This window comes from Terrapene carolina, unplaced genomic scaffold (genome assembly GCF_002925995.2).
Source record: "Terrapene carolina triunguis isolate 2854851 unplaced genomic scaffold, T_m_triunguis-2.0 Scaffold752, whole genome shotgun sequence".
Classification (NCBI taxonomy): domain Eukaryota; kingdom Metazoa; phylum Chordata; order Testudines; family Emydidae; genus Terrapene; species Terrapene triunguis.
Genome location: NW_020665103.1, coordinates 694,379 through 712,301, shown reverse-complemented (window position 1 = coordinate 712,301; position 17,923 = coordinate 694,379). Strand labels below are relative to the sequence as shown.

Sequence of the window (17,923 nt, the reverse complement as noted above, 5' to 3'; positions counted from 1 at the left end):
GGGGGGAGAGCGGAGCCCCCGCCGGGGCTCCGGCTGCCCCCCCGGCTCCGGCGGGCCGGCAAAAAAGCCAGAGCCGGCCCTGGGAGGTTAGAATGTTAGTTGGAGCGGACCGGTGTGAAAACTGCCCCGCTGAGGTCTGGAGGAGAGCAGGTTGATTCGGTGGCGTCCGGCTCTGGTTTATATAAAGCCCCGGTGGGTGGGGGCGTGAGCGCAGTAGTTAGGATGAGCGGGGAGCGGCGGGGTCGCTTGGCCGCGGTAGGGGAGCGGCTGGCGGCTATTGCCCGCAGCGCGGTGGCTGCAGGAGTTGAGCTGCGAGCCGTGTTGCAGGAAGAACTAGCGGCGGTAGCTACAGTGGCGGAGCCCGAAGGCGGCCAGGCGCTGGAGCCGGAGAAGATTGGGGCGAGCTCGTCCCTATTGGTTAGGCTGGGTGAGCTCAGGCTGACACCGCTGAGGAGTGGGGGTGCAGAGCGGTGCCCAGGTACTTAAAGGGGGTCGGGATAAATTAGGGTTCTTTTCTCCTGGGGATCAGGGTACAATGAAGTACGCAATCGAGGTGACTTAGTAGGGTAGGGCTGTCTAGATTGCTATGGGAGTTTTAAAGAAAACGTGGTTTGGTAAGTGTTACTACTTTCTGCATCTAAAAGGTGTCCTTTTTAGTTTGCTCTTCAATACAATTCTAAATGGATTGTCATCTCGGGTTTAGTTTGTTTGATTTTTCTTTGGCTCTTTCTGGCCTTTTATTTGTTTGCAGTTAGGATCTGCCCTTCACCAAACACCAATGATCTTAATTCTGTGTGTTTTCTCTTTGTTTACTTTTTTTTTACTAGAAAAGTTTTTTCTGTTCTTTAACATTGTTTTGTAAAGAAAAATCCTAATCTTTCTGTTCCTAGGGATTTATGGCCTAGGTGGGATTTCATTATAGTACTTTTCAGGTACTCAATACAAATGTGTTGACGGTAGACCAGGGGTTCTTTAACTGCATTGCACCACAACCCTTTTCTAACAAACATTTCTGTGACTCCAGGAGAGGGGACTGAAGCCTGAGCCCATCTGAGCTCTGCTGCCGTGGGGGATGGGACAAAGTCCCAGGGCTTCAGCCCCAGGGTGCCTATAAACTGAGCCCTGCTGCCTAGGGCTGAAACCCTCCGGCTTCTGCTTTGGCCTGGGGCAGTGGGTAGGGCTGCCAACCCACCAGGATTGGCCTGGAGTCTCCAGGAATTAAAGATGAATCTTTAATTAAAGATTGTCATGTGATGAAATCTCCAGGAATATATCCAACCAAAATTGGCAACCCTAGTGGTGGGGATTGGGCTTTGACCCTGTGCCCCAGCAAGCCTAAGTCAGCTCTGGTGACCCCCCTTAAAATGGGGTCATGACCCAAAGTTTAAGAACCACTGAGGTAGACAATCTGGGACTGTAGGTTCTGAGCTGTGGGATGGAGATTGGGGAACAAGAGCTGTTCCAGCTCTGTGGATGGGTATGGCTGGTGTTCAGGAGTTTAGTACCTTATTCCTGTCCCCCATTTTCTCTTTGTAGAGGTTTCTGTTTGTAATAGAAGCATATAGTGCTGGAAGTCGCACTTTTGATTAAAATGGTCCGTGAGGGATCCTACCTAGATAGAATATAGAATTTTTTGTGTGGGAGAAAAATCTGAGTTTATGTTGCAGCCCAGGAGAACTGGGAGGAATTAGCAGCTCAGCCTCTTAACAGTGAGAGTCTGGGGCACTTAAAGGTACAATACTCTTCAGTATGTGATTTGCTCTGTAGTAGTTGCTCCTTAAAAAAACAGTTTTGGCTGCGGTAGGAATCTTGTTTTGACTGCTGTGGATTCTCTAACAAGTGTCTCGGCTTGGGTGTCCTTGCAGCCCACAGATCTGCTAAACAGGAAGATGATAAAAGCAAGTCCCAAGAGGAACTTATCCCAGCAACCGCTCCTGCACCCCAGCAACGGGAGGAGGCGTTTGCCTTGGAGGCTCCCTCTCCCATCCAGCAGGACATGAACCAAGAGATGGGCATGTTAGCACTAGGTGAGTTGCACAAAAACAGAAGTTACGCTGTTTAAAGGGGTTCAGGTTAATGGAAGGCGGGAGAGGAAGCGCAGCTGCTCCTGTCTGCTGAAAGCAAAGTGAGAACTCGCTCTCGATCTGTCGTCCCTAGACTAGAGGCGCTGATTATGACCCTATGATTATTTGCTAGTTGCTATACAAACAACAAAAAGAGGGTTCCTGCCTCTAGGTGCTTTCAAATTAAGTAGAAGATAAGATTGGTGGTGGGGCAAAAAGGAATGGAAAGAAGTGACAACAAGCTGCGAGGATTATGATCCGCGTGGGCCAGGATCTCTGGCCAAACTACTTTTTCCCATGATGCACTAGTCTTCCATCATGGGAGTCCCGTGCTGTAGTGCATAATGGGAAAATCAGCTTGGCTCATAAAGGAGAATGGGGATATATGAGGAAACTGAAGTACAACTCCCGTGAGGGACTGGCAGCATTTCTAAATCAAAATAGTTTGGTTCTTGGCTGTATTTGTCAACATTTTCAAGGAGGGAGGAGCCTATTTTCCAATGAGCTCTACAAGGCATGTGTGTTTCTTTCACTGAACAGTAACATATTGTACTAGATTTTCTTTGGCGAAGAGGAAACTTGTGTTCTATTCGATATGAGTGTTCTTCCTTTTTGTTTAGAAACTATTGTGAAAAACCAGGAGGCAATGAGGTCACTGATGGCTGAGCTGGTGCAAAGCATGGGCGCTGTGGAGCAGAGGATCCGTAACATAGAGCAAGAGATGAGGCCGATCACTACATTCACCCAGGAGCTAAATGAATTGGGTGAAGACAACTGGACTTGAAGGCGCTCATGACTTGCCCCGGGTCAGGTACAAAACTAACTACCCTGTTCCACATTTCACTGCAGCCCCCATGGCCGTTGATCTGGGGTATAATAGTTCTTCAATCTGTGTGTGAGGGTTGAAATTTTGTGAAACATCTAGAGAAGTTGTTAACCATCCAACTCTCATTTAGTTCTTATGGGAGTGAGGCAGCTAAGATGTAATGATTTTGCAAAAGCACTTACCTTAACAGATTAATCGGTTCCTTTTTAAGCCATGTGCAGGTCTCAGAAATGCTGAAATCTCCAGTCTCTGCATTGGTAGACTTAGAAGCCTCTAAGTTGTAGCGCTTCGGAGTCAGTCACGTCTCCTTTTCCCTAGTTGCCAAGATATTGATGGGTTCCCTAACAAAGCTTGTTGTCCCCAAAACAAAACCATTCCCTAACTGGGTAGATTATTCTTCCTCTCACATTGGCATCAACTGATCTGGTCTCTTGGAATGCTGCCTCTGTCTAAATATCCTGATGCGCAATGAAGAAACAATGGGCTGCATTAAAGGAACAAATATATTTATCGTCTCATGAACTTCTGCAGATTGTGGTTGTATTTATAATAAAGGGAACTTTTAGTCTCCTATTAAGAACAAATAACACTAGGGATTTGTGCACATTCCAGTTCTATCCACCACTTCCATATTCGTTTAAAGATCTCTACAGATGCATAATTGAAAAGACAGCATTGGCCGTTAATCTTTATTTGATTTGGGGCTCTGTTCAGTTTTTTAGCATTCGGGCGTGGAATGTAGATGCACCTGAAATGCTTATGGAGTTGGAATATTCAACTATTCTGGATTGGAAGGATGGATTATTTCTTTTTGTTTGACAATAAATCAGTTCAAGCAGCTTTGGCATATACCAGTGTAACACTGAATTTCATTGCTACTACATGTTTTAGTCTGTATTTCCACTAATACCTACTCTGCTTCTGGTAACCAGAACTGTTTATAGCAGGTCAAATACTAGTTAAAATTCCTTGGCCAATAACTGATTTTTGGGAATTTGTAAAACCTGCTCGTCCATTGATATTAGGCCAAGGATAGAAGTACCTGATGAATTTAGAACAATAAAATGTATGAGATAAATTGATTGCTTTATTAGTAAACCATATTTAATGAGGTCTAGTGGTACAGATCAGCTGGTGTAAATTTTCATGGCTTAATGTAGCTCTGATAGCTTATACTAGCTGAAGATCTGCCCTAGTGTCTTAAGAACACCTGCCTTTAAAAAAAAAAGAGGCTTATTTCAGAGACAAGCCCCAAGTCTCTGGTTTCTGCAAGAGGAAGTTTGGGATGGGTGGGGTGTGAGGGGAGGGAGGAGGAGGGTTGCCTGGCAGGAAAGTCTGCACTTTTCTATTTATCTGAATGTATTTATTCCCTTTCTGCTGTTCTGATGCTTTTGGACAGAAAGTGGTCTTTGTTTGCAATTTGCATAACTAAATTGGACCATGATCATGTTCACTGCACCTTAGTAAACGTTCAGCTGATTGGGGGGGGAATTGAGTCATTTGTGATTTCTCTCTTGTGCTTCATAGCAAGCAAAGTAGATTCTTGGGGTGCAACAGCCCCTGCTGTTCTGCAATTCCTATAAACAGGAGGTAACCCCACTGCCACTGACGGGGGAGAGTTTGGGTAGACGTAGTCGTGGCATCAGTTGGGGTATGTGACACTTAAGATTTGCTTGCTTGGGAAGCTATGGCACTATAAGGTAAGGTGTGAATTTAAACTAGTATAGTTAAATTGGTATAAATCCCTGTGTGGACACTCTTATAACAGAATAAGTGTCCACACTGGCAGTTGCACCAATTTAACGATACCAATGTAACTTCCTGTCCAGACAAACCCTAAGGCAAAAAGTCCAGCTAAACATAACTGCTGAAAATTGCTTTTTTTAAGTTCTGTAGTCTAAGCACTGAGCCCTGGTGCATAATTTTTTGTGTGTAGCCAGTGAAGAGTTAAGAACCTTCATGAAAACATAATTGTCCAGTAGATATGATTCAGGACTGGCAGAGCCAGGTCTTCCAGTGACTTGCTGCATAACCTTGGACAAGTCACCCCCGTTCTGTAATATGGGAATAGGGACACTGGAACAAAAGCTCTTAGCTGTAATTCACAGGCAAGGTATGCTGACCCCTAACCTAAAGGATGAGATGGGACTCTTGCTAAGTTTTGGCCTGAATTACTTCCTGTGACAATGAGTTCCACAGTCTTTCACATATGATTAAAAGTATTTCCTTTGATCAGTTTTGGATTTCCTACATTTTAATTTTACTGAGGGCGTTAATATTTAGTGCACAGTAAGGGGGGGGTGTGAATCTACCCCATGCTAACCTGCCATGGACTGTGTCCACGTGGACCCTGCTGATGTGCATTAGTAGTTAATGGGCTTTGATTAGTCCTGTTTCAAAGAGGACTAGTTGAAAACACATTAACAAACTTAATGCACATCAGCAAGGTCTACATGGAGAGAGTTCCTAGCAGGTTAGTGTGGGGTGCATTCATACACCCCCCTGACTGTGAATTAACTGGTTCATGTAGACCAGCCCTGACATCTAGTCTACGCTACAGACCCATATCAGTACAATGACATTGCTCAGGGGTATGAAAAATCCATGCTGAGTAACATAGTTATACTGACCTAACCCCGTGTATAGACAGTGCTATTATCGATGGAAGAGCGTCTCCCATTCACATAGCTACCACCTCTTAGGGGGGTGGGTTAACTATACCAACAGGAGCCCTCTCTCCTATTGGCGTAGGAGCAGCTTCACTGAACGCTACAGCTGCATGCGTGCAATGTTTTAAATGTAGACCTGCCCTCAGTGTCCCCTTGCTCACCTGCTCTCTCCCTTCTCCATTTTAGTCATATTTCTATAGATTCTTATCAGGGCCGGCTCTAGGTTTTTTTTGCTGCCCCAAGCAAAAAAATTTTTGGCTGCCCCCCACCCCAGCCCTGGGCTCTCTTCTTCCCCCTTCCCCCCCCCCACTGCACCCTCCTTCCGCCGCAGCCCTGGGTCACTGGTAACTCGCTCCCACGGCAGGTCATTCAGCAGGAATTTTGGATGTGCACAAAACACAGACAGGATTGGTTCCCATATGGTTACAGAAGTGAAGTGAACAATTTTCAGCTTGTGTGATTGGCGGATATCTGGATGCATATTATAAGACTGTCCTACATAAATGAGAAAAAGTTGAGGTGCCTTTAATATTCTTTTGTTCCATTCTTTGTTTCTATGGGGAATTTGCCAATGCAATATCACTGTCTTCCTTTTAAACAAATAAAACTAAAACTTAAAAAAAAAAAAAAGGGCAATGGCTGTTGAAAATAGCAATTCCAGTCCTAATAAACACTGGGAAGCATTTCTTGCTCAACTTATTCTACGTTTTCTACAGCAAGTTACAGTGGATCAGTATATTTGATTTGGGAGAAACGAAGTAACAGCTGCCCAAACTGAGCTTGAGCTCTCCTGAATTTTGAGGGTGTTCAAATCTAGAAAAGAAAAGTCAATTTCTGCTTCCATGGCTCAGAAGTGGAAATCCTCCTACGTGCCTGGGACTGTATCTAAAGCTGCCTAGTCTAGCAGAGCCTCCCCTCCCTTACTTTTCATTTTAAATTCTAGTGGGATCCACATACCTCCCTTGCTAGGCTTCAGATAGAGAGGGGCACTGTCCATTTAGTCCACCCAATTCTTTCTTTGGGGGAGATCCCAGGGCTGGGGCAACACAGGGGTGAGGGGGGAGCCCAGGGCTGGGGTGGGGGGTGGCAAAAAACCTAGAGCTGGCTCTGTCCCTACCATTCACAGCAAGCTGCAGGTTTCAGTTCCATACTCCTTCCCCCTCCCTTTCCTGTTGCTAGTGGCCAAGGGAATGCTGGGAAATGTAGTTCTTTCCCTGCTCCAGGGCTGGCTCTATAGGCAGGGAGCTAACGAAGGAACTACAGCTCCCAGGGCCCCCTGTTTGTTCTCAGCTCCCATGCTGGATTCTTGCGTCCCTGCAAATATGCCGCCCCAAGCAACTGCTTGCTTTGCTGGTGCCTAGAGCCGGCCCTGATTCTTATCATGTTCCCTCTTATTCTTTGCCTCTAAGATTTTGTCTACGTGTGAAAGTTACTCTGGCATAAAGTAAGTGAATTTTAAAATGTCATAGCTGTTCCCGAATAGCTCTGTGTGGACACTTATTCCAGAAGACGAGTACCTTTTTTGGGTTTAGTTTAATCTACTTCCAAAATGGATTAAGCTAATTCAAATCCGCCTTGAAAGTGGATTAAACTAAACGAGAACAAGGTGCTCTTATTCCAGATTCAGCATGTCCACACATGAAGTAATTCAAGCATAGCTGTTCTAGAATAACTCCAGCTGTAGAAAAGCCATACACTGAGCCATCCCAATCTTCAATCTCTGTCAAATTCTGGCTTTAAATTCTATCCTATTCAGGTTCTCGTATCATAAATGTAGGAGTAGAGTGCCTTCCACTTCATTTCACTTGTCCTCTCCCCCAGCAAAAGACTCTGGACAGGTGGAAAACCCATTTCTGTACTTCTACTGCTGAGGCCAATCACAAATTAATCATGCTACACGCTGTATTAGCCAGCTCCACCCTTCACCATTTCTCCCCCCCCCCCCCATGCAGCAAAGTGACAGATCAAACTAGAGGGCCAGACTTCTGCGGGTATGTCTACACAGCAGCTTAACACCCATGGCTGGCCTGTGCCAGCTGGTTTGGACTGTGGGGCTGTTTCATTGCTGTGTAGACTTCTGGGCTCAGGATGGAGCCTGGGCTCTAGGACCCTGATGAGTGGGAGGGTCCCAGAGCTCATGCCCCAGCCTGGGTCCAGGAGGCTACACAGCAATGAAACAGTCCCATGAGCCTGAGTTGGGTGTTTAGCGGCTGTGTAGACGTGCCCTGAGAAGACCTGGGATGGGGGAAGAGCTAGGGCTAGCTGGTGGTGATGGTGGGTGGGATTAGTAAAGCAGGTGAGTCCCTCACCCCAGGAAATTGCTCCCCCTAAGGGAGGGAGCCTAGGGCACCTTCAGTTTTAAGGTTGCCTGAAGGGGGAATGAGACCTGGAGCATTGATTAAGCATCCAGTTTCTGCAGTGGGGAGGTGGTGCTGGGGATGGAATTGGACCTAATTTCTTACCCACCTCTCTGATACCAATGTGGGCAGCCCAGGGAATGAATCTCGCCTGGGGAGGAGAGGGATCTTGAGTCCCGGAAAAGGGAACAACCAAGGTTGCAGGTATTTTCTCTTTCCCGTCCTATGCTCAGCCTGCAGGGCTGCAGCAAGCTCTCAGCGGCCAGACCAGAGTCACGGATCAGCTAGAGGTGGCCTGCTCCCAGTGGGAGGAGCTGAATGTCACCAATATTACTCCCACCGGTCAGGGTTATCCCCGCATGGATTCTCTGAAGTGTAATAAGTGACCTGAGCAAAAATTTTTGTTGGATACTTCTTTTCTGTGTGGAAAAATGCAGCTCCACTAACTTCAAAACGTTTTGCAAATGTTTCTGTTTCATTGAATTGTTTCAGCTGATCCCTTCAAAACAAAAAAATCTGAAAAAGCCAAAATATTCAACCTTTTCAAATCAAAATTATTTTGAAATGTTTCAATTTAATTTTAAAAAAGATGGTAAAGCCACTCAAAATCCTAATGAAATGTTTCATGTAGCACAAGAGTTCAACTTGAAATGATTTTTATTTTCCACTTTTCCATCCCCCCCAAATGTTGGAACATTTTGTTCTGGGGTCAACTCAACATGATTTTTTTTCTTTCTTTTTGAATTCCCACCTCACTGAAAAAGCCTTTACCTGCCCAGTTCTAGTAATAAGCGCTGAGTTCCAAGCAAAGCTTTCCCAGTAGCTGTGGGGTGGCATTAACAAGGTTTCTTTTGCAGGTGGATTCTCTGATGCTTAATGAGGGCAGAGCTGTCCCCAAAGCTTCTCCCGCAGTCAGGGCAGTGATAGGGTCGTTCTCCCGAGTGGGTTCTCCAGTGCTGAGCCAGGTGCGAGTTCTGATTGAAGCTTTTCCCACACTCGGGGCATTCATAGGGTCGCTCTCCTGTATGAGTCCGGCAGTGGGTGGTCAGGGACGAACGGGCCGTGAAGCCCTTCCCGCAGTCAGCACACTTGTAGGGTCTCTCCCCAGTGTGGACCCGGCAGTGCTGGGCCAGATGGGACCTCACAGCAAATCCTTTCCCACACTCGGCGCATTTGTAGGGTCGCTCACCGGTGTGAGTCCGGCTGTGCTGTGAGAGGTGGGCGCTGCGGGCGAATCCTTTCCCACACTCGGGGCATTTGTAGGGTTTCTGGCCCCTGTGGGTGCCCTGATGCTCCAGGAGGTTGGAGCTGACGTTGAAGCTCTTCCCGCAGTCAGGGCATTTGTAGGGTCGCTCCCCTTTGTGCAGCCGCTGGTGGGCAATCAGGGCTGAGCTCTCATTGAAGCTCCTCTCGCACTCGGTGCATTTGTAGGGCTTCTGCCCCGTGTGGATCCTCTGATGTTTAATGAGGTTGGAGCTGACATTAAAGCTCTTCCCGCAATCGGTGCATTTATAAGGTCTCTCTCCGGAGTGGATCCGCTGATGCACCACCAGGACTGAGCTGACCCGGAAGCTCTTCCCGCATTCGGGACATTTGTAGGGGCGCTCGCCCGTGTGGCTCCTCTGATGTGCCACCAGGCGGGAGCTGACCCCAAAGCCCTTCCCACAGTCGGCGCAGTGATAGGGTTCCTCTCCTGAGTGTGTCCCCCGATGCTGGGTCAGGTGAGCCAGCTGCGTGAAGCCTCTCCCACAGTCCGGGCATATGTAGGGACGCTCCCCGGTGTGGATCCTCAGGTGGGCACTAAGGGTCGAGCTCCGGTTGAAGCTTTTCCCACAGTCAGGGCACTGGTGGCATTTCTCTCCCTTGTGGGTGCTCCACTGGGCATCAGATTGGGCACTCTCCGTGAATCCTTCCCTGGACCCATCACCTTCCCCTTCTCTCTGCTGCACCCAGAGTTGCCTTACATCTCCTCCTTGGGGAAAAGATTTATCCTCTCTCCCCCCTGGAAGATTTCCTTCCTCCTCTTTCTCCCACCCACCCTGACTCTCACTGGCTTCTCTCGGGCAAATGTGCCCCTCTGCTTTCTCGGCTTCTGCGGACTCAGGGCTTCCCCGCAGCAGATTTGCCTTCTCATTCGCACTTGTTGCCATCCCTGGTTTATGGACAGAATCCACATATAAGACATTCCCCCCCAACCAGGGAAGGAAGAGGGCAAGAAAAACCCCAATTCCTATGTGGAATTCTCTGCCCCGTGCTATGCAGGTCAGGTTAGATGATCCCTTCTGGCTTTAGAATCTATTATACCAAGATAATGTATTGGGGAACCTGGACAAAACCATCCCCCAGTCCTTCACCAGAGGGGACCCATCCTGCTTTGCTTCCCTTCCCATCTCAATAGGCAGAGCGAGGGTTGGTAGCTGCTTTCAGGCAGAAAGGGTAAAAAGCCCCAGGCAACATTTGCCCTGAAACTAGGACAGGTGTTTGCAACACCTCTCATGGATGGTCTAGATAATACTTAGTCCTGCCATGAGTGCAGGGGACTGGACTAGATGACCTCTCGAGGTCCCTTCCAGTTCGGTGATGAGCTACCTGAGAAGGGCAGACCTGGAAAAGCTCACAAGGGCTCAGTGCGAATCCCAGCGCTGGGCTTCTCTCCCAGATGGACTCTGAGCTGGTTTAACTTGTTCTTCACCTGGGCTGGTGCCTCCCCTGGAGATCCAGTGCCCACAGCTCTTCCCCTGGCTCCATGCAGGTCAGGTTTAAGGATGGGGAATCCTGCTCAGGGGAGAGAGAACAGACGAGATCAGGGTTGGTTACAGATTCCTGGAGTCCCTGTTACACAGGTGCTGGGATTTTAAACCCTGCCCCTATGTTTGCCAGAGAGGATATGTAACATGAAGCAGATGGGAAACACCCATGGAGATGCCCTTTCACAAAGCCCAGCATGTGGAAGCTGATGTGCAATGGTCCACGTAAGGGATTCAGCGATCTCCACACACAGTCGGGAGTTAGTGATTCAGCCCAGCACAAGGATTAAATCTCTTGGCCATTTCTAACCCCCCCGTAGACTGACTAGAGAGCCCTAGAAGCCTGGCCTACTGCTCTCCCTGGGTATGTCCTCAGAACAAAGGAGGAGATGTGTTCTTAACTTGGGTTAAAACAGCAGTGCAAACACAGCAACTCGGCTTTTGACTGTGGTTAGCAGTTCAACTTGCACCCCAGGCTTTAGGAACAGGATGTTCTCCGTTGCTGTTACCCATAGGAATGGTAAACAAGCTATGTTTGATTAGGGTCATGCTGGATAACTGGTTTCCCTTTCGTGTTCTCGAAGTGTAGAACACCATATAGCTACCCAGTTAACCCAAAAGTGTCACAGACAGAGAGAGGTGGTTGGGTTCTAACTGAATTTTCAAGGTCAGGTGAAATTAGGAGTGAATCCAAATTAAGAACACAACTCTTTTGCATTGGAGACATTGCCTCGGGTTATTAAAAAGGATTTGCCCCCCACCCCCAACACTCGAATGCCATGATTTGCTTCTCCCTTTGCTCTCTCTTCACGCCAACTTCAGTGGAACCACTCCAAGGCCTGGGCTACACTTAAGAGTTAGCTTGGTGTAGCTATGCCGGTCAGGGGTGTGGAAAAAAAACCCCATGCCAACCTAAGGCCCTGTGTAGACACAGCTGTCACTGGGAGAATGCATCGGGTGGGGGGTTCCTACACTGACAGAAAACCCCCTTCCGTTGTTACAAGCTGTGTCTACACTACAGGGTTATGCCTGTGTAGCTACGACGACGTAGTCTAGACATATCCCCAATTTACATCAGTGCAGTTGAGATCAGAATCAGGCCCCAACTGCTACACAGGCCCAACCTGTGTAAAGGACTTGTCTATATTAGTTAGTTAATTGATTGCTAATTAGCACAACATTATTAACATGGTTGTAAAGGCTGTCCCTTATAGGCACTTCCCAGGATACAAACTTGACATGGTTTAGGCTGCTGGTGTGCTGAGAACACCACCTATCATGCTGACCGCTTTTGCCTCATTGTTTCCTTGTGTTCATCTGTCTCTCGTCTTATACCCCCCCCTAGACTGCCCCCTCTTACACGTAGGCCTAGTCTACACTGGAAGAAGTATACCAGCTAATTCTTCCAGGATAAGCGTGTCCACACAGGAAGCTATGCTGGGGTATCTATTCTGGTCAAATTCCTCATGTAGACAAACCCTTAACCACAGCCTGCTGACCTGATACTGATCACATCTTGTCCCTGTCTGCACTGACTACAAAGTAGTCCAAGATCATGTTCTAACCGTGCCCTAAGACAAGCTCAGGGGGGCTTGGGGCAGGGTACTCCCTGCTGAGGGATCTCTCCAGACCAAGCCAGATCATGCACTGGACCAAGAGCTGTCTTGTTAAGAACCCTCAAAGGACAACGCCTGCAATGACAAGATGATGTTCCAAGGCAGGTGCATACCTAGTACAAGTCGCCACCTGGCCATGTATCTATCCCCCCTTCTTTTCTCTCAGTGGCGACGCAGAATTGATCCCTGCATCTGAGGAAAAGTTTGGAGAAATCAGGTTGAAAAATCAGGGGCTGCACAAACGTTATTGTGATTTGATTCCACGCCTCTGCAACTTCCCTTCTTCCCCCAGCGTTCGGAGTGACTCTTAGCTATTAATAGGGTCCCATGACCCTAGTATATAAGCACCTCACAACCGTTAATGCTTTGCCAGGACTTAAATTCAGCTGGAGCTGACTGGAACTGAGCTCTGGTAATTATTTTCAAACCAGTGGGAGTCCCAGTACCTTCCGTGGAGCCAAAGCCCTGGGGCTCTGGGAAATACTCAGGGAGAATTTAAGCCCTGTGTATTTCTCATTGCTACACCCCTGGGAGGTGGGCAAGATTTGTAAAGGAATTTACCATCTAATTCCCAAGGTCACATGCAGCCTATGACGGAGCAGGGAACTCCTGAGCCCCAAACTGGTGCTGTAACCACTGGGCCACCCTTCCTCTTGTGTCCTAATTCTCCTCCTCTCTCTGCTCCCCCTAATCTCAGGAACCGCTGGATCAAATGGCCCCAAATTAGCACCGCTAACCCTACCCTCAGCCCTCATGATGCACAGCAATTTTCAAGACAGCCTGAGCACCCGTGTGGATTTTAGAACTCTTTGAAAAATCATCTCTTTGACAAAACCATCTAGCCACATATGACACAACTCTCTGCCTGTACCTGTGACCTGGCCTGCTCCAGGGCCTCCGTTCATCTGTCTCCTGCCTGTCTTCCTCTCCGATTGCAAACTCACTGGGGCAACGATTTGCGCCACACAACATCAGAGGGGCCCGTACGCTAGGCACTGTACAAACTCTGTCCCTGATCCCGGAAAGACTCACATAAATAAACTCAGATTTCCATTGATTTCAATGCGCACACCTCGCCTGAGTTAACAGATGCTGGGGCTAGAGTCTTCGCAGGAGTAGGGCTGGAGTTTGTGTGGTGCCTCCCACAACGGAGCCTTATTGACCGTAGCACAAATAATTCAAACAGTGGCTTACCATCTCCCTCGCCACTGGGCATTAGGAGGAGAGAAAAAGACACATTTTCTCATTGATGCTTTATGCATCTGTGCAGGTAGGGTAACCAGATGTCCCGATTTTATAGGGACAGTCCCAATTTTGGGTTTTTTCTCTTATACAGGCACCTATTACCCACACATTCCCGTCCCAGTTCTTCACACTTGCTAACTGGTCACCTGATGTGCAGTGCTTAGACACCGAGGAGATAATCACTCAAGAGCAGTGGGTCTCAACCTGTGGGCTGCTGGCGGCCAATCAGCACACAGCTGTGGCCCATGTGCCATCCTCAGGGCCATACAGGTAGTATATATATTGTGTGGATGGGGCCCACTTAACGTAACATACAGAGAGCTGCATATGCAGCCCACAATGGTAAACAGGTTGAGATCCACTGCTCTAGAGGGATGGTACACTGATAAATTAGTGGACTAGAATCTATGGAAAATAATTAGAGCGATGGATCCGGCATCATGGATCAATAAGGATTTAGAGAAAGAGAAAGAACCAAGTGAATGGATCTAGGAGTTGGGAACTTCTCTCCCCATTTATGGTTCCTGCTCTGGTCTCTCCTCCCCCTTGGCCTGAGAGGCTAATTTGTAATGAAAGAGGTGTCGGGGCTCAAGCAATTTTTTTACATGCATAACTGACGTGGCAAGCCCAGAGGTGCCGTGTCAGGGCTCTGAACTGCCAGGCCCAGAGGTGCCAGGGCTCAGCCCTGGCACAAATTAAGCACTGGCTGACCCATTCCTATGGCTCTTCGCTTGCGGGACCGGGAATGTCTGTCGGTGACGGCCGCAGCTCTGGGACTGGCAGAGACATGGAAAGCAGAGATGGGTGGGGGTGAGATGGGGAGTCACTTTCCTGCCCGGCCCTTCCCCCAGGTCTCCCCATCACCTGCAGGTGCCAGCTCAGGAGCTGGTGTCGGCAGAGTCCAGGGAGCCCCAGGGGGCTGGTTCCAGCCACCGGAGAAAGACCCCACCTGGGGTGGGCACAGAGGGGGCTTGGATGAAGGTCTCCCCCTGGTCCACACCCCACTGAGGGGGCAGCAGCTGCTCAGCCGCAGCTGCATCCGTCTCAGCCAGGAAACTTGTGCTGAACCGAGGAGAAAGAGAGACAAGGAGCGAGGGAGCCGCCTCCCCTTAGCACAGCCAGAGCCCTCTGGTGGGGACAGCTTTGGAGCTGCAGACAAAACCTAATGCTGTGGAAGTAGGGACTGTATTGAAGCCACCTCTGAATGACACGGCCATTATGAGCCAACAGGTGATGCTTTTTCTATGAGGTGCACAGGCATCCTCAGATGGGCTCAGCCTTGAGGTCCTTCCAGTTCAGTCTCTGCTAGTGGCCGGTCCCAGATGGGTCAGAGGAAGGGCTCAGAAACCTGCAGTAGCAGATGTGAGGTAATAACAAGAATAAACTGCTCTTTTCCATTGCCTGTCATCTTGGTCTCTAATAGAGGCCCTGTCCCAGCCCTCTTGACACTTTTTGGGGGGCAAAACTTGGCATTTGTCATCAGTTAAGAATCAACTGGACAAATGCACAGTTTGGCCCAAAAAAATGGGATGCAAAGGAACATGGCGAGGGGGGGGCAAGCGGCAGCACCACCCCCATGTGGCAGGGAGGGCTAAGGAGAGCGGCTTGGGATGGGATGGCCCCACGTGCCGGCGGGCGGCAGGGGGTCTCAGGCTGGCCCTGCACGTGGGGAGAGGGAGAGGGGGTCTCGGGCCAGCCCCACGTGCAGGGGTTGACGGGGTGCTCAGACCAGCCCCGCACACAGGGGGGAGGGGGCCCTCGGGCCGACCCCGGGGGGTGTCCAGTTTTCCCTTTGGGAAAATATGGTCACCCTATTTCTTAGCCAGAACCATCCTAACACTGGCTACTCTTGATCTCTGTATCCGTCTCCGTGACAGGCAGACCAGGGAGCCCACGGGAACGCCGCTGCTCAGCACGATAGGCTGTGGTCTCCGCACACCTGCAGCCTCATTGCTGTCAAGCATTTTGCAGGTCCCAGGGCACATGAGAGGCTTAAGGAGGGTTTTGCAGGAGGCTACGGCGGTGGCTCCGTGGGTGTTAACAGGGTGAACGCGCTAACCCAGGAGATGGTTTGCGAATGGAACAGGTGGGTGACGGCGCCTGCACCACATGGGCCTCCCCGGAGTCAGGAGTTGCAGCAATCTGAGAGTTTGCACGTGCAGGCTGGCTCCGGGGCAGGGGCTGGGAGCACATCTGTGTTGAAAGGAAGTCACCGCGGGGGCACGGAGCTGTTAATGCTCATGGACGGATCCCTTCTGGGTCGTGGGTCTGTCCCGGGGAGGGGATGGGGTGAGCAGATAGCAAGTGTGAAAAATGGGGACGGGGTGGGGTAATAGGCACCTGTATAAGCCAAAGCCCCAAATATTGGGACCATAGGCGTGCGCACGGGAAGTGCCGGGTGTGCACAGGCACACCCAGGACTGCCCGGGGGGGGGGCAAGTGGGGCAATTTGCCCCAGGCCCCACAGGGGCCCCCACAAGAATATAGAATTCTATAGTATTGCAACTTTTTTTATGGAAGGGGTCCCCGAAATTGCTTTGCCCCAGGCCCCCTGAATCCTCTGGGCGGCCCTGAGCACACCCTAACGCAGGGGTGGGCAAATGGCTCCATTCTCCCTGCAGCAGCAAGCCGCCAGCCCCCGGCTGCCAGCCCCCCTCCGTGGGTCCCCCCCCCCCCCGCCCCCCCCCCCCCCCCCCTCGCCCCCCCCCCCCCCCCCCCCCCCCCCCCCCCCCCCCGCGGTTCTCCCTCCCACACCCCTGAGTGTCCCTGCCTGAAAGAAAGTAGTGTGAGGCCTCTCCTGGTGTAGCACATTCCTGCTCAACTGCTGTCTGCTGCCCCAGGGTCCTAGTGCCCCCCATTCCCAATGGCAGGACAGGCTGCCCTTACCCTGCCCTTCCGCCCTAGCCCTGAGCCTCTCCAATGCCCCAAACCCCTCAACCCCAGCCCCAGCCCTCATCCACCCTAATCCTCTGCCCCAGCCCTGAGCCCCCTCCTGCATCGTGAACCCCTCATCCTCAGCCCCAGCCAGAGCCCTCATCCCCCTGCACCCTAATCCTCTGCCCCAGGCCTGAGCCCCCTCCTGCATCATGAACCCCTCATCCTCAGCACCACAGCCCTCACCCCTGCACCCCCCAAACTCCCTCCCAGAGCATGCACCCCCTCCCCCTTCCCACACACCTCCTCTTGCCCCCAAACTCCCTCCTAGAGCCTGCACCCCCTCCCACTTTCAAACTCCCTCCCAGAGCCTGCACCCCTCACCCCTCCTACGCCTCCACCCCCAGCCGAGAGCCTGCACCCAAACTCCGTCCCAGAGCCTGCACCCCTCACCCCCTCCTGCACACTGATCCCCTGCCCCAGCCTGGAGCCTGCACCCAGCACCCAAACTCCATCCCAGAGCCTGCACCCCAGACACCCTCCCCCACCCAAACTCCATCCCAGAGCCTTAGGCAGGTGGGGGGCGGATACTAAGGGGCGGCACTCCGGCCGCTATTGGGGTGGCACGTCTGGGTCTTCAGCGGCAATTCGGCGGCAAGTCCCTCTCAGAGCGAAGGACCTGCCGCTGAATTGCCACTGAAGAGTGGAGTGGCGCAATTGCGCCGCCGCAGCTTTTTTTTTTGTTTGCCACTTGGGGCGGCAGAAAACCTGGAGCCGGCCCTGGTTGGATAAGGGGTGGGGGCAGTCAGGGGACAGGGAGCAGGGTGGGTTGGATACGGGGTGGGATCCCAGGGGGGGGGGTGGGGTGGGGGGGTGGGGGGGTGTGTTGTGTAGGGGGCAAGGGGCTGGGGGGGTTGGATGAATCAGGAGTTCTGGGGGGGGCTGTCAGGAGGCAGGGGTGTGGAGATGGGTTGGGGCAGGCAGGGAGCGGGGAGGGGGGTTGTATGGGTTGGGAGTTCTGGGGGTCCTGTCAGGGGGCGGGGAGCGGTTGGATAGGCGTGGGAGTCCCGGGGGGCTTTCTGGGGGCAGGGGTGTGGATAAGGGTCGGGGCAGTCAGGGGACAGGTAGGGGGTAGGATCCTAGGGGGCAGTCAGGGGACAAGGAACAGGGAGGCTTAGATAGGGGGTGGGGTTCTGGGGGGCAGGGGTCCCAGGAGGTGGTTGTCAGGGGACAAGGAGCAGGGGGGGTTGGGGGCTCTGAGGGGGGCAGTCAGGGGGTGGGAAGTAGGAGGGAATGGATGGAGGCGGGGCTAGGGCAGGACTCCCTGGGTGCACACCCTAATGAAATGTGCTGCGAACGCCTAGGATTGGGACTTTCCCTATAAAACCAGGACATCTGGTCACCCCTAGGAGGAGCCAGGGAAGAGGGTTTCCAGATCTGCCCACGCTAGAGGGCTCTGGGTTACAGCTCAAAGCAAGGCTGGGCTACTTCCTCTCTCTCCCCCTTGGCCACGAGTTTCCTGCTGT

The 17,923-nt window shown here is 51.0% G+C and overlaps 1 protein-coding gene across 3 annotated transcripts; it reads right to left on the bottom strand.

Moving 5' to 3' along the window:
• Positions 1–8,499: 8,499 nt before the first annotated feature.
• On the bottom strand, positions 8,500–14,579 carry LOC112118976 (zinc finger protein 501-like). Of its 3 annotated transcripts, XM_024217496.1 has the most exons (3): positions 14,388–14,579; positions 12,392–12,470; positions 8,500–10,690 (listed from the first exon to the last, which is right to left on the bottom strand). In XM_024217496.1, exon 3 carries the CDS (start codon positions 10,063–10,065, stop codon positions 8,752–8,754), a length of 1,314 nt encoding a protein of 437 aa, XP_024073264.1. In that variant the 5' UTR covers positions 10,066–10,690; positions 12,392–12,470; positions 14,388–14,579; the 3' UTR covers positions 8,500–8,751. The 3 variants fall into 3 exon arrangements, with proteins under 3 accessions (XP_024073264.1, XP_024073265.1, XP_029769502.1); XM_024217497.1 differs by lacking the exon at positions 12,392–12,470; XM_029913642.1 differs by lacking the exon at positions 14,388–14,579 and having other exon boundaries at positions 12,392–12,647.
• Between the last annotated feature and the right edge of the window lie 3,344 nt (positions 14,580–17,923).

What these genes read in the sequence shown, in the direction of transcription:
- LOC112118976 (XM_024217496.1), bottom strand. Translation starts at nt 10,065, where the DNA reads ATGGCAACAAGTGCGAATGAGAAGGCAAATCTGCTGCGGGGAAGCCCT.